At 47.8% G+C, this 16265-nt stretch overlaps 2 protein-coding genes across 3 annotated transcripts in view; both read right to left on the bottom strand.

Annotated features, from left to right (window-relative positions):
* The window catches only part of NUDT3 (nudix hydrolase 3), a 32890-nt gene extending 26304 nt beyond the window's left edge, over positions 1-6586 (bottom strand). The window contains exons 1-5 of one of the 2 annotated variants that reach the window (XM_042799898.1): positions 6084-6150; positions 5594-5924; positions 4745-4844; positions 3919-4011; positions 3390-3739 (exon numbers count right to left, since the gene is read on the bottom strand). In XM_042799898.1, the coding sequence (XP_042655832.1) occupies positions 3685-3739; positions 3919-4011; positions 4745-4844; positions 5594-5771 (426 nt within the window). In that variant the 5' untranslated portion in view covers positions 5772-5924; positions 6084-6150 and the 3' untranslated portion in view covers positions 3390-3684. Of the gene's footprint in view, positions 1-3389; positions 3740-3918; positions 4012-4744; positions 4845-5593; positions 5925-6083 lie in introns of those variants that run through there. The other variant, XM_033009566.2, reaches the window with a different exon arrangement.
* A 2378-nt stretch (positions 6587-8964) lies between these two features.
* RPS10 (ribosomal protein S10) lies at positions 8965-15362 on the bottom strand. The gene is given in 6 exon segments (XM_042799899.1): positions 8965-9053; positions 9619-9674; positions 10065-10142; positions 13531-13716; positions 14152-14308; positions 15251-15362. Coding segments are annotated over 5 exon segments (519 nt in total). The 5' UTR covers positions 15251-15362; the 3' UTR covers positions 8965-9011.
* Between the last annotated feature and the right edge of the window lie 903 nt (positions 15363-16265).

Here is a 16265-nt window from a genome sequence, read left to right as displayed (position 1 = left end):
AGGAGCCACTCCCATCAAAAGACCCCAAAACTGATAACCTATTTCTGTCTGTCAAAACCAGTTTGTTGACCACTCAGTACTTACACAACTTGTCCAGGCAGAATTTTTCCAGAAGGAATGCTAGCTTATAAACCACCTTTTTTAATAAGCAAGATAAAAAAAAAAATGAAGGGAGTATTTTGGCCTTTTACACAGACCAAATGACTCTGGATGTCGGCAGTTGTGTATGTATACACTTACTGTTTTGATTAACAAGTCCTATTCATAAAATAAAGCATGCAAAAACCCTACAGCCACGAAAACTCTTGAGAAGCTTTTCAAATATAAGTAGCTAATTCTACACAAACATCAATATATGTTATTTACACAAGAAAAAGTAACCACCCAAGTCAATATGAATGAAAATAACATTCAAACCATCTGAAGCATCTTTAAATAAAAAAAAAAAATCTACCCAGTAGGTAATTGTATCCCTCTGAATTTCACATGTTAACGTGAAATTTCTGAGAACAAAGAGTTAGTGTGCATTATCCACTGCACAACAAAGACAGCTACAGAGACACAAATTCTGATATAAATACGCACAAAATTTGAACGATCCTTGACTAGTCTGTGCAGTCAGTCTCTCGGACTGAAAAAGAACTACTGTTTGAAGAAACTGAGTACCTGCTTCCCAACTGCTGGCTATTAGAGACAGCATCTGAACACCGATGTTTACTATTCATAAGGTAGAACTGAGAGCTTCTTGATTTTGTTCTACCCAATCTTTCTGGGCGACCCCATCACAGAGGTATGCAAACCAGGATAATTTTCCTTGTTTCAAAAAAATAATGATAAAATCCAAGCACATGAACATTTTCCTGTGACTAAGAAGGGGAAGAGCTGTTTTTCCAGATTTTGAGACCATCCATGGAAAGATTAGGTCCTTTGGCAGCAGTCCCAGCTGGACACACCTCCCAACTACATGTACCCGGCTCCACGCTTCGGTAGCTTGTCTGAAGGGTGCCCAGATGAACCAAGCCAGGGAACTGATCACGAGCTTAATAAAAAAAAAGCAGGGGACAGGACACAATGAGTGAGGAGAGAAAGACAGGAAAAACACCTATGGCCTCTGGTCAGGCAATAAATGAATCTGAGATGAAAGATATTTCAGAGAATTGTTCTGCAGAGGAGAAGAGACAGCGGCCACCACTGTCGGGTCCTTCTCAACAAACCTAGGGGTAGAGTCCACTCTCTCCTCTTCGCATATTCATCACCTTCCCCACTTGCAGCACAACAAAATTGACTCAATTCCTGAGTTTCACAACAGCTCACAGAGCTTCCAGTAAATTACATGAAAATTTAACAATTTTCATTCTTTTGTAGTTTGGGAAAGTGCAAGAGACCATGGAATTGCTTATAAATTTGTTTATGAAAGCTGCCTTTATGAAAAGGCTAAACACTTTTTAAGATGAAAGCTAGGTTTTGCAGAGGTTTATACTCTTGCTTTTGGAGAAAACTAGCTACAACAACAGCTGAGAGGGACAGGAGAAGCACAAGCAAGAGAACTATTTCTAAACTGCCCTATATCCTACTGGAGATGTGGTAATGTGTTAGCAACAGACAGGGAGAACTTGATTTGGTTTCAACCACAACCCTTTTATGTAGCTGAAGGGAAGGTACAGAGACAAGCCTAGCCATCGGAACAGAGATTCTGAGACTATATTCCATGGAAAGTACGATGATCGTATGATGCTGGGCTCCCTTTATGTCCCAACAGTGAAGTACTCCAAGCATTTTTAGCTTTTATTATTTTTATATTGAAGCAAATACACAAAGGATGGCCCAGGAACACCATGTGATCATCAACGCAGTCTACAGTTAAAATTTGTGAAGTGCTGTATTACATCACAGCTTGGTTTAAAACTGACCCAAGAGAAATAAGAAGAAAAAGGTTAGTTTGCATTCAAATTACTTTCCCCAACTGAGGCTGTTGTGGGGCTACATAAACGTAGCTTTTGGTGACCGTGTTGGCTTGGCACGCTCACAGAGCGGCAGAGCCAGGGAGCTCACCAGACGCTGTGTGAAAGTTCTGTTTTCTCATCTCAATTTAGACTTCATTCACAATTAAGAAAAGACGACCAATCCTGGATCCTATTCTTTCCGAAGCATTTCCTCCAAACGTCTTTAAAAATACCAGTTGTTAATGAGCAGCTTGTCCTTTCACCAGATACAATGCAGGCATGCTTAAACCTGTAGCTACACCAGTGCAGGACTTAAAGCCAAATGGCTCCTTTTTATTTCTCTTAAAATATAACACAGAGATGCTGCCATTGAGCAGGCTTCCATCTGCTTCTTACTATTAAGACATTAGTGACATTTTCTGGAACGTTTTCTCATTGAAACAGCTGGTCTACACAAAAAAATACTTGTGTTATTTAAAAATAACACCATAATAGCAATATTGAGAGGCACTGACATCACGAGCAATAGAATGAGCGATTTCAGAGATAACACAAGACTTGGGATCTCTCGATCCGCACACCCTCCTTCCCCATTTTTGCAGAAGCAGCAAATATCAAGGGAGTTTACTTCGTTTGAACAGATGAAAATAGCAGAGTCCTGGTGTTTGGTCTCCAAAAGGTCCTTTGAAGTCTGTTCACACTCTCTTTGAATTAATCCTGTTGATTCCCCTGTTCTCCCTCCTGCCTGAAGAGACATCACTGTGGTGGCTCACTGTTTATGGAACAGCACAGATACCAATTTTTTTCCACACAGCCCAATTAAGAAATGTATTTTTTGCTCCATTTGAGATTCATGTTTAAATGAATTCTCCCTGTACTGCTTTGTAAAGGAATATGTAACAAAGGCATCTTTTCAGCCAACGTTTGGTCTTCCAAAAATGTTCCAGAGCTTCTTTCATGTCCAAAAGTAGTAGCTTCCAAATGCAATACAGAGGAAATGTGCAACCTCGAGCAGCATAAGGAAAAAATAAATCACTTAAAAACTAAAAAAGAAACAAGGTATTATTATGTTAGAACTCTTTATTTGCAAATATAATGCCTAACCAAAGACATGCTATTTTAGCAATCTTCATTGATTGCTAAGATTCTAAAGAAAATTAAATTAATGAACTGAAGAGTTAGAGAGTAGATCCCTAAAAAGAAAAGTAGCCTGCCCCGTAAGTGTAAACAGAATTTTTCTTATTTCTTCTTGCTCATTGACAAAATTGTTTAATTCAGGAACTAATTAGGGGTTCAAAAAGGGGAAAACCTTGGGTTTTTTTAAATTCATAGCAGGAAATGAAGAAGAAATGCGAGAGCTAAGCTCTACTATTTCTTAAACACCTAAAAGAAACAGTAACCAGAAACAGCCAGTCCTAGAAAAAAATAATACTTTAATACAGCAAGTTTAAATTATTTATCAAAACATGTTTGTTTTCTTTTTAAACAGTAAGCTTTTAATAGATCTTTAACTAACATACTTTGGTTCTGTTTCCCCCCCCCCCTCCCTGGAGAGGCCTTTTAAATAGATCTCAATTTCCATTTAAATAGAAGTAATCAATAATAAACTATGTTAGTAGCACCAAAAAAAATATATTATTCTCCAAGAGAAAAATCTTTCAGACACATATATACACAGACTATATAACTGTGTACAGATAACACCTTTCTTGTTACCGAAAAAGTGCAAGTAGCAGTAAGATCAGACAAGCAGACTTCTCTCAAAGTTTTTTAAACACCAACAGATGAGATGTAACCTAAGAAATAATTAGAAAGAGAAATTAATAAAAATTAACGTTTCCTGCTTGCTGATTTCAATAATCAATTCAAGCATAATTTAAACAGTTTCTAGGCCTTTTGACTAAAATCAAGAGCGGTATCTGTGGAAGGAGTCCATTCTGGTGTGTGTATTTAGTACAGTATGACTTGACAATACCTTTCCGAAATGGGTTTGTTGAAAAAGTCCACTTCATGACCGACTATTGCAGTAGGTATGTAATAGATGACAACACAGGATGCAGTTTCAGCTCTGCATTAAATACACAGATACCATAAATAAATACGGTGTTTGAAAGCCTATGAGATGTCCTCAGGACGCCAATTCAAAGCAAACCAAACCTGTATTCATTGCTTCACTATTTCTGAGGCTCACTGACAAAAAAGCACACATATGCACATACTTGAAGAAATCAATCTACATCCCATGCTGCATCATTTACAAAGCAATTAGTGCTCCTTTATGTGCCACAAAACAGTACAACACCCCACCTGATTTTACTGGGGAGACCAGAGACAAAGCCAAACACTAACAGTGACCAAAGCTCAAGTGAGAAAATGATGTTCACGTGAGAACCTCTATTGCCTTGATACACAAAGTTTTCCAGAACTTCACTTGCTGCCTTCATAAGAGACCTATGGAAATGACAAGGCACAATTGGCACAGGGAGACAGCTACCTCTGAACTCCTCCCTCTGAAATTAGAAACAGATTTTTCTACTCTAGGTCTTAACTAGAAACTAAAGCCTGAACCTGTACCAGTTTAAATTAAATGAGCTTTTCAATCCACTGAAAGTTGTTGCAAACCACAACACAGACACAACTTTGATACAAGAATGGCTTTAAAGCTCAACCTTAAACAAATCCAGCCACCTTAACCTACACCAAAGTAAATTTGTCACAAGTTAGCATGCCTCTAGAATGAGTTTATTTTTCCTTCTTCAACCATCTCACGCCAGTATTGTGAAACTGCTATGTTAGCAAACCTTTGTGTCATCAACACCATAAGAGCTCTGGACACCAGTTCCCACTGGCCAGAAGACGTAACAGACCACCACCACGGGGTAAGCTGGAGCCCGCATGACACTGCAAAATGAGCTGTAAAATAAAGCCTAACAACCAGTCAAAAGCTGACTGCATCAGGTAACTGTTAAAATGATATTTCTATTTTAACTACACTCTAATAAAACATGGTCAAGGATCTAACTCTTGAGAAGAATTGCCACACTTGCCTCACAAATTGTGTAAAATTGCATCAGGAAACTCAGATGCCTTCAACCACCCAGGCTGATTAGCCCCAGTATTACTGCATGATATGATTACGTTGTTCTTCATAGTTAGTTCAAAGTATCATAAATTTCCTGAAAGTCAGTGGGAAGGACCAGCTACAATGAACACTTCACCAAAACATACTGTTTTCATTTCAGACCATTTATGCTTGAAATGTTGACGCTCTTCACCATGACAGCACAGCTACAAAGGATTTGTCAAGTCTCCTTCACCATGTTAATAACTGAACAGTATGCTAATTTACTTTCCTCCAGTGAACTTGTCTGCATTCCCTTTCGATTTCCTGTAGCTACAAATATGATAATCAGGAGAACAAAGACTTTAGCACAGCCACCCAGGAACCAGTAAATGAAATGAAGTATGCCTGACTCCAGAAGCAAAAAAAGACCTGCAGTCTAGCTTGTCCTGAGTAGCCCAAGCCGATATTAAGAAGATAATAAAAAAGAATAGTCAAAAATTGCACATCTGAGCAAAGTTGCTCATTTTAACTTCATGGACAATACAACCACTTAGCAACACGGCCGTTCTTAAACTACCCAACCTACCTTTAATTCCCACTTCCTCCCAAGCCTCTCTGGACAGCAACTTCTGGCACTCCATCAGTCCCCTTTTATCCCAGTTTCTTTTTATAAATCCAAGGTCAGGTTTCCTCTCCCATCTCATGTGATGTGCTGGACTGAAGTTCTGCCAGCGTGGTCGGTCCACTCGACTGCCAAATCCCATCCCGTGCCACAACACTCCTTACCAGACTGTTCCACCACCCCACGATACACAACCTTTCATTCTGGGCATTTTTCTCATGTTTAGCGGCGAAAAATAAAGGGGGGGGGGGGGGGGGGGGGGAACACCAACTTTCCCAGCGACGCTTAATTGCACCTAGGAAAAAAAAAAAAAACGCTGCAACCAAGTCACACCCGGGCGGCTCCGGGGCCGCAGGTCGCTGCTCGGGGGACCTCTGCGGGACCCGGCTTCGCCCCCACCCCTCTCCCCGGGGGGGAACGTGCCCCCGGCCGGCCGCGGCCCCCCGGCCCTCACCTCCTCCTCGCTCTCGCTGCGGAAGCACAGACAGGCCGCCCGCTTCTTGTAGCCGTCCCCGTCGTAGGTGCGCGTCTGGTTGGACTTGAGCTTCATCATCCTCCGCTCCGAGGGGGCGGCGGGGGGGGGGGGGGGGGGGGGGAGGCGGCAGGCCGGAGGACGGCGAGGCCCGTGGCCTAGAGGGCGGGGGTGGGCAGGGTGGCGGCGCCGGGAAGGACCCGCCGGGGCTCCCGTGAGGGGCGGGCGGGGAAGGACGGGGAGGGGGGACACACACACACACACGCACACACGGAGGGGGGCCGCCTCCCCGCGACAGTCTCTTTCTCGGTCTCGCTCTGTCTCCTGCAGGCCGGGAGCCGCCCGCTACGCGCTGCCGCCTTTCGCCCGCCTCATCCCGCCCTTCACTTCCAGCCGCTCCGCCGCCGCTGCCGACGCTCCGGCCACCGCCGCCGACGACGACCGCGACGCCATCTTGGGGCACGCTACGCAAACGGCGTAGAGCCGCCGGGCGGGGGAGGCGGCGGCTGCCCCCTGCCGCTCCACGGCGCGCCCGCCACGCAGACGGCGCAACCCCGCTTCCAGAATCGCTCCCCCCGCCTTCCCCTCCCCTCAGCAGACGGCGCCACCACGCCTCCGCCCCCTCCCTCCGCCTCAACGCCGAGCCCTCTGCGCCAGCGGCACGGCGCAGGCGGCCTTCGGGAATAGGGCGGCTGTTCGTAAACTGCGTGCTGGGGCGCCCTGGCAGTTACGCAAAAGGCGCCGGGGCCTCCCCAGCGCACATGGCTCGGCTTTGACAGCGGCGCTACGCAAAGCGCGCAGACGCTGGGGAGGGAAAGAATGCCCGTCTTGCGCAAGGCGGGGGGCGGCTTACGCCAATGGCGGAGCGCGGTTGCGGGGGTCCCATTGTACCCCGCGGGCGGGAGCGGAACAAAGGGGGGGGGGGGTTGCACCCCGGGGCAGGGAAGGGGGGGTCCTCTGCAAGCCCGGGGGACACCTAAACAGAGACACCCCACAGGGCCCCCCACTAGTGCACACACACCTTGCTCCTCAGGGGCCATTCAGCTTCAAGGCCCGATTCCACCGGACAGCCTGTAAGCCCCCCCCAAAATTGCACCCCGGGAGCAGCTAACATCAGCATCACCCTGCTGCAGACACACCCACGTTTTGCCCGCACCCAGGGTTTGGCTCATTCACAGGGTGCTTGCAGGTAGAGGGGTGCCACCCTATGCCCCAGCCCCCGCTTTTGTGTGCTCCCCCAGGAGGAAAACCCTGACAAAGGGTCAAATATTTCTCTGAGCGGTATTTGCCCAGCTGTGGTTTGGCTTCAGCACCTTTGCTGCACCACAGGAGACAGCTGAAAATGGAGGGTAAGCCAAGAAGCCTTTATCATCTCCTGACTCCGCACACGGGTGCAATAAAAGGCTCTTTGCCAGGCGAGGATCACACTAGAGAGCACCCAGGGGAGGCACCATTAATAGCCATGCCTTCCAGACCACCCTCCATCAGCTCATAAATGCTAAAAAGCTTTGAGAGGATGAGGATGGGATCCCTCTGCCTTGCACAGAGCTCCCATCCCAGGCTGCAGGGTTAGAGACAAGTCAGAGATTAAAAATGCGGATGCAGTATTTCCCTTGTGGAAGTCTATTTAGGCTGGGGCTCTTTACACCAAAACAAAAGCAATTTTTACTTGCTCATTTGGATCTTCCCTTTAATGAATCAAATATTCTTTTGGAAGAAAACGTAGCACTTCACACACCAAAATAGTCCAAGTGATTTGAAAGGGTTGCTTAATTTCACATGAAGCTAAACATTTTGCTGAACACTGCTTCCCAAACAGAATCACAACTATAAATGTGTAACAGCAAGCATAAACATTACCACTACAGCATAGGATAAAATAAGCAGAAACTCCAAACAAAAAGCCCCAGTAGAGCCAGACAACCCAGAAGCTCACCTGCAAAGTTGAAAAAAATGAGCTTTAATGCACATTCCCATTAAAGGCTAGGGTGGAAAGTGCATTCTAGCTAAATCCAGAAGGTTAGTCTTCATGAGATTTAGCTAAATCATAGCCTACACGCTTCAACAAAGGCAGATGGATCACTTAAAGATTTGAATCACCTAGTATCTTCCTACAGTGCCAACTCCCTCAGAAATAAATTTTATGAAATAACCTCATGCCCACCATTTCTCTCACCCTGAACCAGGACTGGAATGAACTCCTTTCCCCCAGGTTAGCGTCTAGTACTTATGAGATATTAAGGCTGCCCTGAACAAGGTACCATTTACCAGGCTGCAGAACTCCATTCCCAATTAGCATCATCCCATCATTAGCTGGCGAGTGACATCTACTGGCAAGCTGCACACTGCAGGGCACCAGCTGTGCTCAGCTCCCAGGGCAGGTGCTGCCACAAGCACCCATCTTTCTTAAGCCATGGTTAATTAACCCAGTCATTTCAGAACTGGGAAAAGGGAAATGCTCACCTGCCTGCACTGGCTGGGTCCGATTCACAGGGGGTCTCAGGCTGACACAGCTGAACTTGCTAAATTTGCTGTCTGCAAAATAGAATTGTCTCTCAGCCCAGCTTTACTGCATTACTGGGAATTACTAGAAATGAGCATCTTCCTAAGCATGAGTGACTGCCTGCAGCACTTCTGCACTGCCATGAACCAAGGCTCATTCCTCCATAAGAAACACCTCTATACACTACCAAAACCCTACATCAGTAACCACCAAACCTACAAAGTTCCTTTTCTATAATCTGTTTTCTACTCACAAGTTATTCCACTACTGTTGTTACACATGCCAAAGATCTGAGTCACCTCTCTGCTACATGAGCTCTAGATTTATGCACTTAAATAAGACACAGTGATGCAACCCAGGTGGAATTTTCACCTATTTTATTATACACAAAACATGAGCAGGAAGTTCTACTGAGGAGGCTGACCACGTCCACGACCAAATCCACCTCTCTGCAACAGAAAAGGAAGAGCATTAGAAGTCACCGTATTAAGCAAGTGACAGCAGCAAATACACAGCAGCAAGAACCACCAACATCATAAAAGAGCTAGCTGTCTTTCCTCAACTTCACATTACTTTGCTAAGCACACCCTGCTCCAAGCACAGCCTAACTCTGATCTGTTTGAGACTAGCTACCTGACACAGGTTAACCAGATGAGCAATCCTAAGAACAAAATCAACCCATCCTAGCCAGCTCTGTGGACCATGCCTAAAACTTTTCTGAGGTATAAAATCATACATTTCCTCCAGAGAGTTCAGCTTGCTTCTCAGATGTGTCACTGGCTTCCCCCCACAGTAGCGAGGCCATGAGGTAGTTTCCCCAACAGGAAGGCAGCAGGCAAGTTGAGTGTAAACAGTTAACAGTCCCCAGCCTCTTACACAACTGAGAGCCAAATACCTAACCCCGGCCAGCACACCAGAGAACCACCACTCTGAAGAGCATGCAGATACCACTTATCCACATCCTTCTCATCAAAAACTCAATAAAGGAAGTAAATCTCAAGTGCAAATACTCACAAACTGGAATTCAGTGGCTGCTCCAGCACCAGCCTCAGCTTTCTTGTCAGCACCAGCTGAAGAGAGAGAAGCATGAGTTACTAACCAAGGAATCCACTCCCCAAGTACAGTGCTCCTGCTTGGAATCAAAGCTTTACAAAGGCAACTAAAACTGAGGTGAAATATAGCAAAGTAAAATAGCTATTATAAAAACTGCTAGAGAGTTACTGAACCCACCCCAGAGAAAATCCAACAGTCCAGCTTGACAAAATTCAAGAAGAGACTCCTACCCATAAGAAGATACAGATGAACTCTGTTGCATAAATGACCAAGCTAAACAAAGAGTCTAATTTTCCCCTTTTCTTTTTGAAAGGAGGCCAATACTGAAGACAATTCACCCAAAGAGATAACCTGCACAAAGAGCAAGGTCAGCCTGATATTCATACAGCAACACACTGGACACTCACGTGGAACAGCACTGCGTCTGTATGTGTCCCTGTCAGCTTCTCCCCGAGTGAGACGCGCGGGGCGTTCACCTTCCAGACCTGAAAGTGAAACAGCAACTTCAAATACATTGCTTATCCAGGACACAAGCGACTCATTCCATGCGTGATCCTGCATCTCAAGGTGGAAAAAAGCCCTCCAGTTAAGCATTAGATCTACCAACAGAGCTGCACCTTGAACAGCTCAATATATATAAACATAAATAAAAACATGATATACTAAGGAAAACTTCACTTTAAAGGCAAAAATCTGCTAAAGCACACCAGCTAGTGCTTGGGTTGAAGTTAAGTAATGTGAAAAATGGATTCATAGCATCATCTCAAGAGTCTTCTGGACTTCAAACAAGAGACAAAAAATTAATGATAGTTAAAAAAATCAGAAATACAGAGACTTTGTCATGCGTGTCAAGCTTGTTCATAGCTGAATCACAAATTGCATGACATTCTGATCCCAACCTAAAATACAGCTACACTATCAGTATCACAAATCCTCCACGATGGAATAGATTAATAAAACTAAGAGCAGATTATCTATGTAACATCAGATTAATATTAGACAGAACACTTGCAGGAAAGAAACAGATGTGGTGGAACTGGCAGCCTCTGTGCCACTCACAGGGTTCGCTCTGAGCACCAAGGATGAAACACACTCCCACAGCACCAGGCCAAGGTCTTCACACTCAGGCAGCAAGACATATTTAAGGTCAGTTGCTGCCTGGCACACCAAAGTGTACTAGCAGTCTCACACATGTGGCAAGAAACACAAATTGTGCACTTTTAGAGGCTTGATTTATACTATAGGCACTAGTTTTCCCATACAAACTGTAGTTCTTATAATAGATGCTTTTATTACAAAGAGAAACATTACTCACTGCTGTGCAAACAGACTAACATTCTACAAGTGCTTCTATGCCCTTTGTTTGTGTGAGGTTAAAGCATTATAGCACATCTCCTAGCCAGTGGATTATTTTAAACTTCAGACCTGTCCACCCTTAATTTCTAACAGCTCAATTACATCTGTAAGGGAGACACAAACTGCACATATCATGCAGTAAGGCCAAACCCCCTTTAGACTAACTGTTCCAGCTTTTGTACCAAACCTTACTGGAAAAAGTTGCTAGCACTGCATGGATGTACCAAAAAAGGCCCCAAAGTCCCAAGAGGTCAAGCAAGACCCGTAAACTTGGATTCTGTACCACCATCCACACACACCCCTGCAACTCCTCATCTGCTGCAGCCTGAGGCAGGTAAGCCACAGAGAAACAACACAGAAACAGACAATTTGTGCAGCCCTGCCAGCTAACCCTGCCCAGGCATGAACTGAATGAGGTCACCGGCACTGCACTGCAAAGGCCTGAGATGCTGCAAAGTGAAGCTTCCTCGCAACAGAAACCCCAAGTAAATTTTAGCCAGGAACCGTAAGGCCCACCCTCCCATCAGATATGCAGCTTCTTTAGTTCGCTGGATAAACACCGCATCTAAAGAATAAATTTGATAACCTTCAAAGCTATTCAGAGATCAAAGAAACCATCATCTTCCTAGTTTCAGTGCAATTCTTTCTTTTGAAGCAGACGATGCTACAGTTTTGTTAGGCTCAAGAACAAGTTGGAGAAGCATGTGAAGCCCTCAGCACCCCATGCCCACAGCTTCCGTCCCCAGTGCAGTGTCCAGTACTTGGGGATGGGATAGCTCAGAAGCAGGAGTAGACTCCTACCATCTACCAGAAAGAGCTCTGTCACGCAGGAGATTGCTTTTCACAAAGCAAGTCCTGCTTTAAGGGCAGGATGTCATCCTACATTATTCTTGGTAAACACAAGAGGCAACTCCACACAAGGCAGAAGACCCACAATCTCCTGCCTTGAGGGAGAAGAAACATTTCTTTCCCCTAGAGACCTGGCAATGCTGTTCTGCCAACCACAGCTGCAGTATTTTTTTCTCTCCTTTCTTTAAGTTTCCAGAAGTTTTTATCTCCCCAAGGATCTTCTGAGCAATTTTACAATCCATGTTCTGTACTCTGGTGTTTCTTCTCTACTGCTGGACAAGAACCCATGAAAACTAAGCAGAAGGGATTTTGCAGAGCATTTCTAAATGCCTACAAGCAACATAACCATCCTTCCTATTCTGAATTATTAGCATGGAACACAGTAACCTTTTCAGAACTGAACCGAGACACATGGTGGCTTCAGCACGTTCACTTCAGATTTATTTATACTGCACTACTATATGACATTACTCATAACAAATTGTATCAAAATGGTTCACAAGCCATTCACAGGTCAATACCAAGCATCCACAAGGAAAAAGTGTAGCTTCTGCCTTGTGTGGACTTAACAGGCAGGTCTGCAACCCAAGATTATTTAATATTGCTGTTTGCAACCAGAAAATACCTCCTGGAAATACATTTCAGCCATCTGCAGGTGGGTCTACGACACTTTTTGCAGGGAGGCACCTGTGGGCAACCTGAGAGGTCAGCAGCAGCAGCAGCAGCAGCACACCTCTTTGCATGACCAGCATCTTCTTCACTTTGGGGTATGAAAAACCCACCAAGAAAAAAAATCAGAACTAGGAGCCCAATATACCACACATATTTGTTGTAAATCTTTTAAAAAGCGAAAGCAGCTTTAATAATCTCACTTGCCTAAGAGCACATCAAGTGCATGTGATAAAGCCGGAACTGTGGATATCCAGCTTGACTGCAGGTACCACAGCTGAACCCTGCCATGAAGCACAGCCAGCACCAAGGCCTATTTCTCAATTTTAGTCACTGAATCCCGTGCCCACGTGCTACACCCGAACACAAGTTTGTTTCCTGTCTCAGCAATCCTAGCCAACACCACGCAACTTTTACACAACAGCTTCCCAAGCAGTTGTTCTAAGGATAACTCAGCCAGAGACAAGGTTCTCTGTACCTGCTGGACTAGACCAGCACTGCACACACCGTCTTCCTGAGGGAGAACTGTAGTGACTGCTGCCACAGGCTCTTCCCAAAAGACAAGAATAGTTTTTGAAAAGCCCCAGGAGCTACAGACATCCCTTCTCGGATCTCAGCCATGTCTGGGCACCAAATGGTACCTCGATCCACAGCCTGCAGTTTCAGTGTACTCGTTCTCAGTAATTCCAGTCACTTGTGTTACCAGAGAAGGACAAGACCCACACTCAAAGCGTTTCTCCCAGTTACTCACAGCTTGGTTTAGCCCTCTCCAACACTTCAGTAGGCCAGCGACCACCAGACTGGCACTGAATACAAAAGCACTAAAACTTAAATGTGTCTCTTTGATCTATTAACACTTACACATCCCAAAATCACAGCAACTCACAGCAGTCTGGACTGGGAGCTGTCCGTGCATCACACCAGCGCTGCGTAACACGTTTAACCTCCCTCCCTGCTCCCTCCTGCTGACTCAGCAGTCACCTCTCAACCACCGCTCACCTTTGGGCCGCGGTCTCCCAGTCTCCGGGCGGCTCCGGCGCAAGGTCGCAGGGACGATCTCAGGGGGGAGGTGAAGGTAATCGCGCAGGTACTGGATGCCCTCGTTGGTCAGATACCAGTAGAAATGCCTCCACGCAAACTGCTCTTTCACATAACCACGGGATTTCAGAGACTAGAGAGAGAATTCTCAATTACTTCATGTATGATCTTTCTCACTGTTCCAACATCTCCAGTCAACACCTTCACTAGGTGCTTCTGTGAACACAAGAGCTTATCAGGGGCATGTGGGGAATGGAAACTTAGAAACAGGTAAAAGTTCACATGCACGGGACAAAATTACAGCATCATTTCCATCCTGTAGGAAAGCATAAGGCTACCACACACAGATATCACAGCTCCAAAAACAAAGCTAGAGATGTGGATCCACAAAAGAAAAACCTTCTACAGTCCACGGAGAACAATAAACCAAAGAGCAAAACTCAGGAAAATGGGAAAATAACTGACGGCAAAAGCAACACAACATCTGACAACGTTTATTTGATAACAGCTGCTGATGTTTATTTGTAGGTACGCAACAGTCCTGCGTGCCCAGATCCCAGCTGGCCGGCAGCCCACCCTCACCCCCATACCTGCATGCTTTCATGACGTGGAGGTTGGGCACGTTCTTGTCGACGAGCTCGGGGTGCTTCGGCATGTGGACGTCTTTCTTGGCCACCATCACTCCCTCCTTGAAAAGGAGCTCGTAGATGGCGATTCGGTTCTTCTTTGGCATCAACATCTAAACATGAGGTAAGCCGTAGACAGGCAATAATGTTGATTTAAAATAAATTAATTCAGGAGCCTACCCAAGAGACATAGTAACAACGGTGCTAGCTCACACAAAAAGCCTAACGCTTAAACACCTCCTCGCACATTACTGTCTCCTCTAAGAACTTTTTGAACTACTTTTCAACACCTGAGCTGCTGGGCAACCCTTCCCATTGTCTTCCTGTGAAGGAAAACTGAGCAGTCCAAACTTTTGATCGTCAACATTACATCACACGGCCATATTAAAGACTGTTAATTATCTGATGTCGGTCAAAACATGAGACAAGGGCTGACGCAGGTGGGGCAGCGACGCAGATGAGGGTGTTTTGGCTCTACCACCAGCGCCAGGGGCTTAAAAACATTTGTGCTGTTGTTGTTCCTTTGCACTTAACTCGTGAGCTGAGGGAGCCTCTCGCCCTCCCCGGGGGCCGGGAGCAGATCCCGGCAGCACCTCGCTCGCACCGGAGCCCCATAATTACACCCCTGCGAGGGGACACCCGGCTCCGGGGCGTGTTTCCCCGGGACGCCCAGACTCAAGCAGCGGGAAACCGCGGAGCTCCCGGTGCTCAGGGCCCGGCAGCGCGCAGGCAGCGGCGGGGCACCGTACCGGCCCCGGGCAGGGTTGAGCCGGAGCTTCTCGGCGTGGAAGATCCCGGTGTCACCGCTGGGAACTCCCGCCGCGGCTCCTCCCTGCAGACGCCGCAGCGCGGGGCCCCCCAGCCCGGGGACCAACCCCCGGTAACGGGATGCCCCCCCACCCTGAAAGCTCGGGGCTAGATCCCCCCCCAGCCCGGAAATCCCCCCGCGGGGGGGGCCAGGCCACGGCTCCCCACCGCTGCCGGGCCGCGGCCCCCGGAGCCGCCCGGGGATGGCGCCGATGCGGGGCCGATCGCGGGGCAGAGCGCGGCCTCACCGTGTCGGCGGCGGCGGGCCCAGCAGCGGAAAGGAGTGCGCCTGCGCCGCGCCGCCGCTTCCGGCCTCCCGAAGGACCCCCCTCACCGGCGCCGGGGGCGGCCGCGGCGCTGCCTGAGCGGGGCGCGCAGGCCCCCTCCAAGGTTGAGGCGTGGGGGTGGCCGCGGCGCTGCCTGATGGGGGTTGTCACCTCGTCCGCGGCGCCCCGTGGCACCCGCATCCCCCCTCCACGTCCCCACTCGTGTCACCTCCGTGTCTTCCACCCCAGCGTGGCCGCGGGGGAGCGACGCCAGCGCTGACCCCGTCATCACCCCCCCTGTTTCGGAGGGGAAGGGGCTCCGCGGGCCAGCCCGCAGCCGTGTCCGTTCGGGGACACGAGTGACATCCCCACACAGCCCAACCGATGTCCCCAACCGTGGGACGCTTCCCGAGACCACCCCGGGCGGGACCGGGGAGAAGAGCCCCCCCCCCCGAGATGGCTTCCACCCCCCTTCACGCCCGGGGGCGGCTGCTTTGTGCCCACACACCCGAACAGCTCGGCGCTCACTGGAGGCACACAAAGTCCCCTTTTGCACCCCAAAATGCCCGGCCGGGAGATGGGGGCCACATGCAGTCACCCCAACCAGGCTCTTGGTCCGGAATGGGGGGACACGGTGACCCCCAGATGGGGTGGAATGGGGGGACACCGTGACCCTCAGATGGGGTACACTGGGAGGACACAGTGACCCCCAGATAGGGCACAATGGGGGGACCGGGGCTGTTGTCAGGGCCACGCTGTGCAATGTCCCAGGGCTGCTCCTGCCCTATTTGGAGGTTTGAACACCCCGGGAGCAAGCTCCTGCTGCCAGCAGAAAGGAGACATCCCCGCTGCCCCCATGAACACCCCAGACCCGGGGGGGGGAGCATCTCCTGAATCCCCCCCTGGATGGCGAGAGGAGAGGGGAAGGGAAGGGAGGCTGCTGAGCAAACACTCGCAGGGGAAGGGAACAGTGAGAGGGGACAAAAGCTCACGGAGG

Source organism: Tyto alba, unplaced genomic scaffold (assembly GCF_018691265.1).
Source record: "Tyto alba isolate M040663 unplaced genomic scaffold, T.alba_DEE_v4.0 Super-Scaffold_30, whole genome shotgun sequence".
Classification (NCBI taxonomy): Eukaryota; Metazoa; Chordata; class Aves; order Strigiformes; family Tytonidae; genus Tyto; species Tyto alba.
Note: the sequence above shows the minus strand (reverse complement) of the source record. Positions and strands in the feature narration are given on the sequence as shown.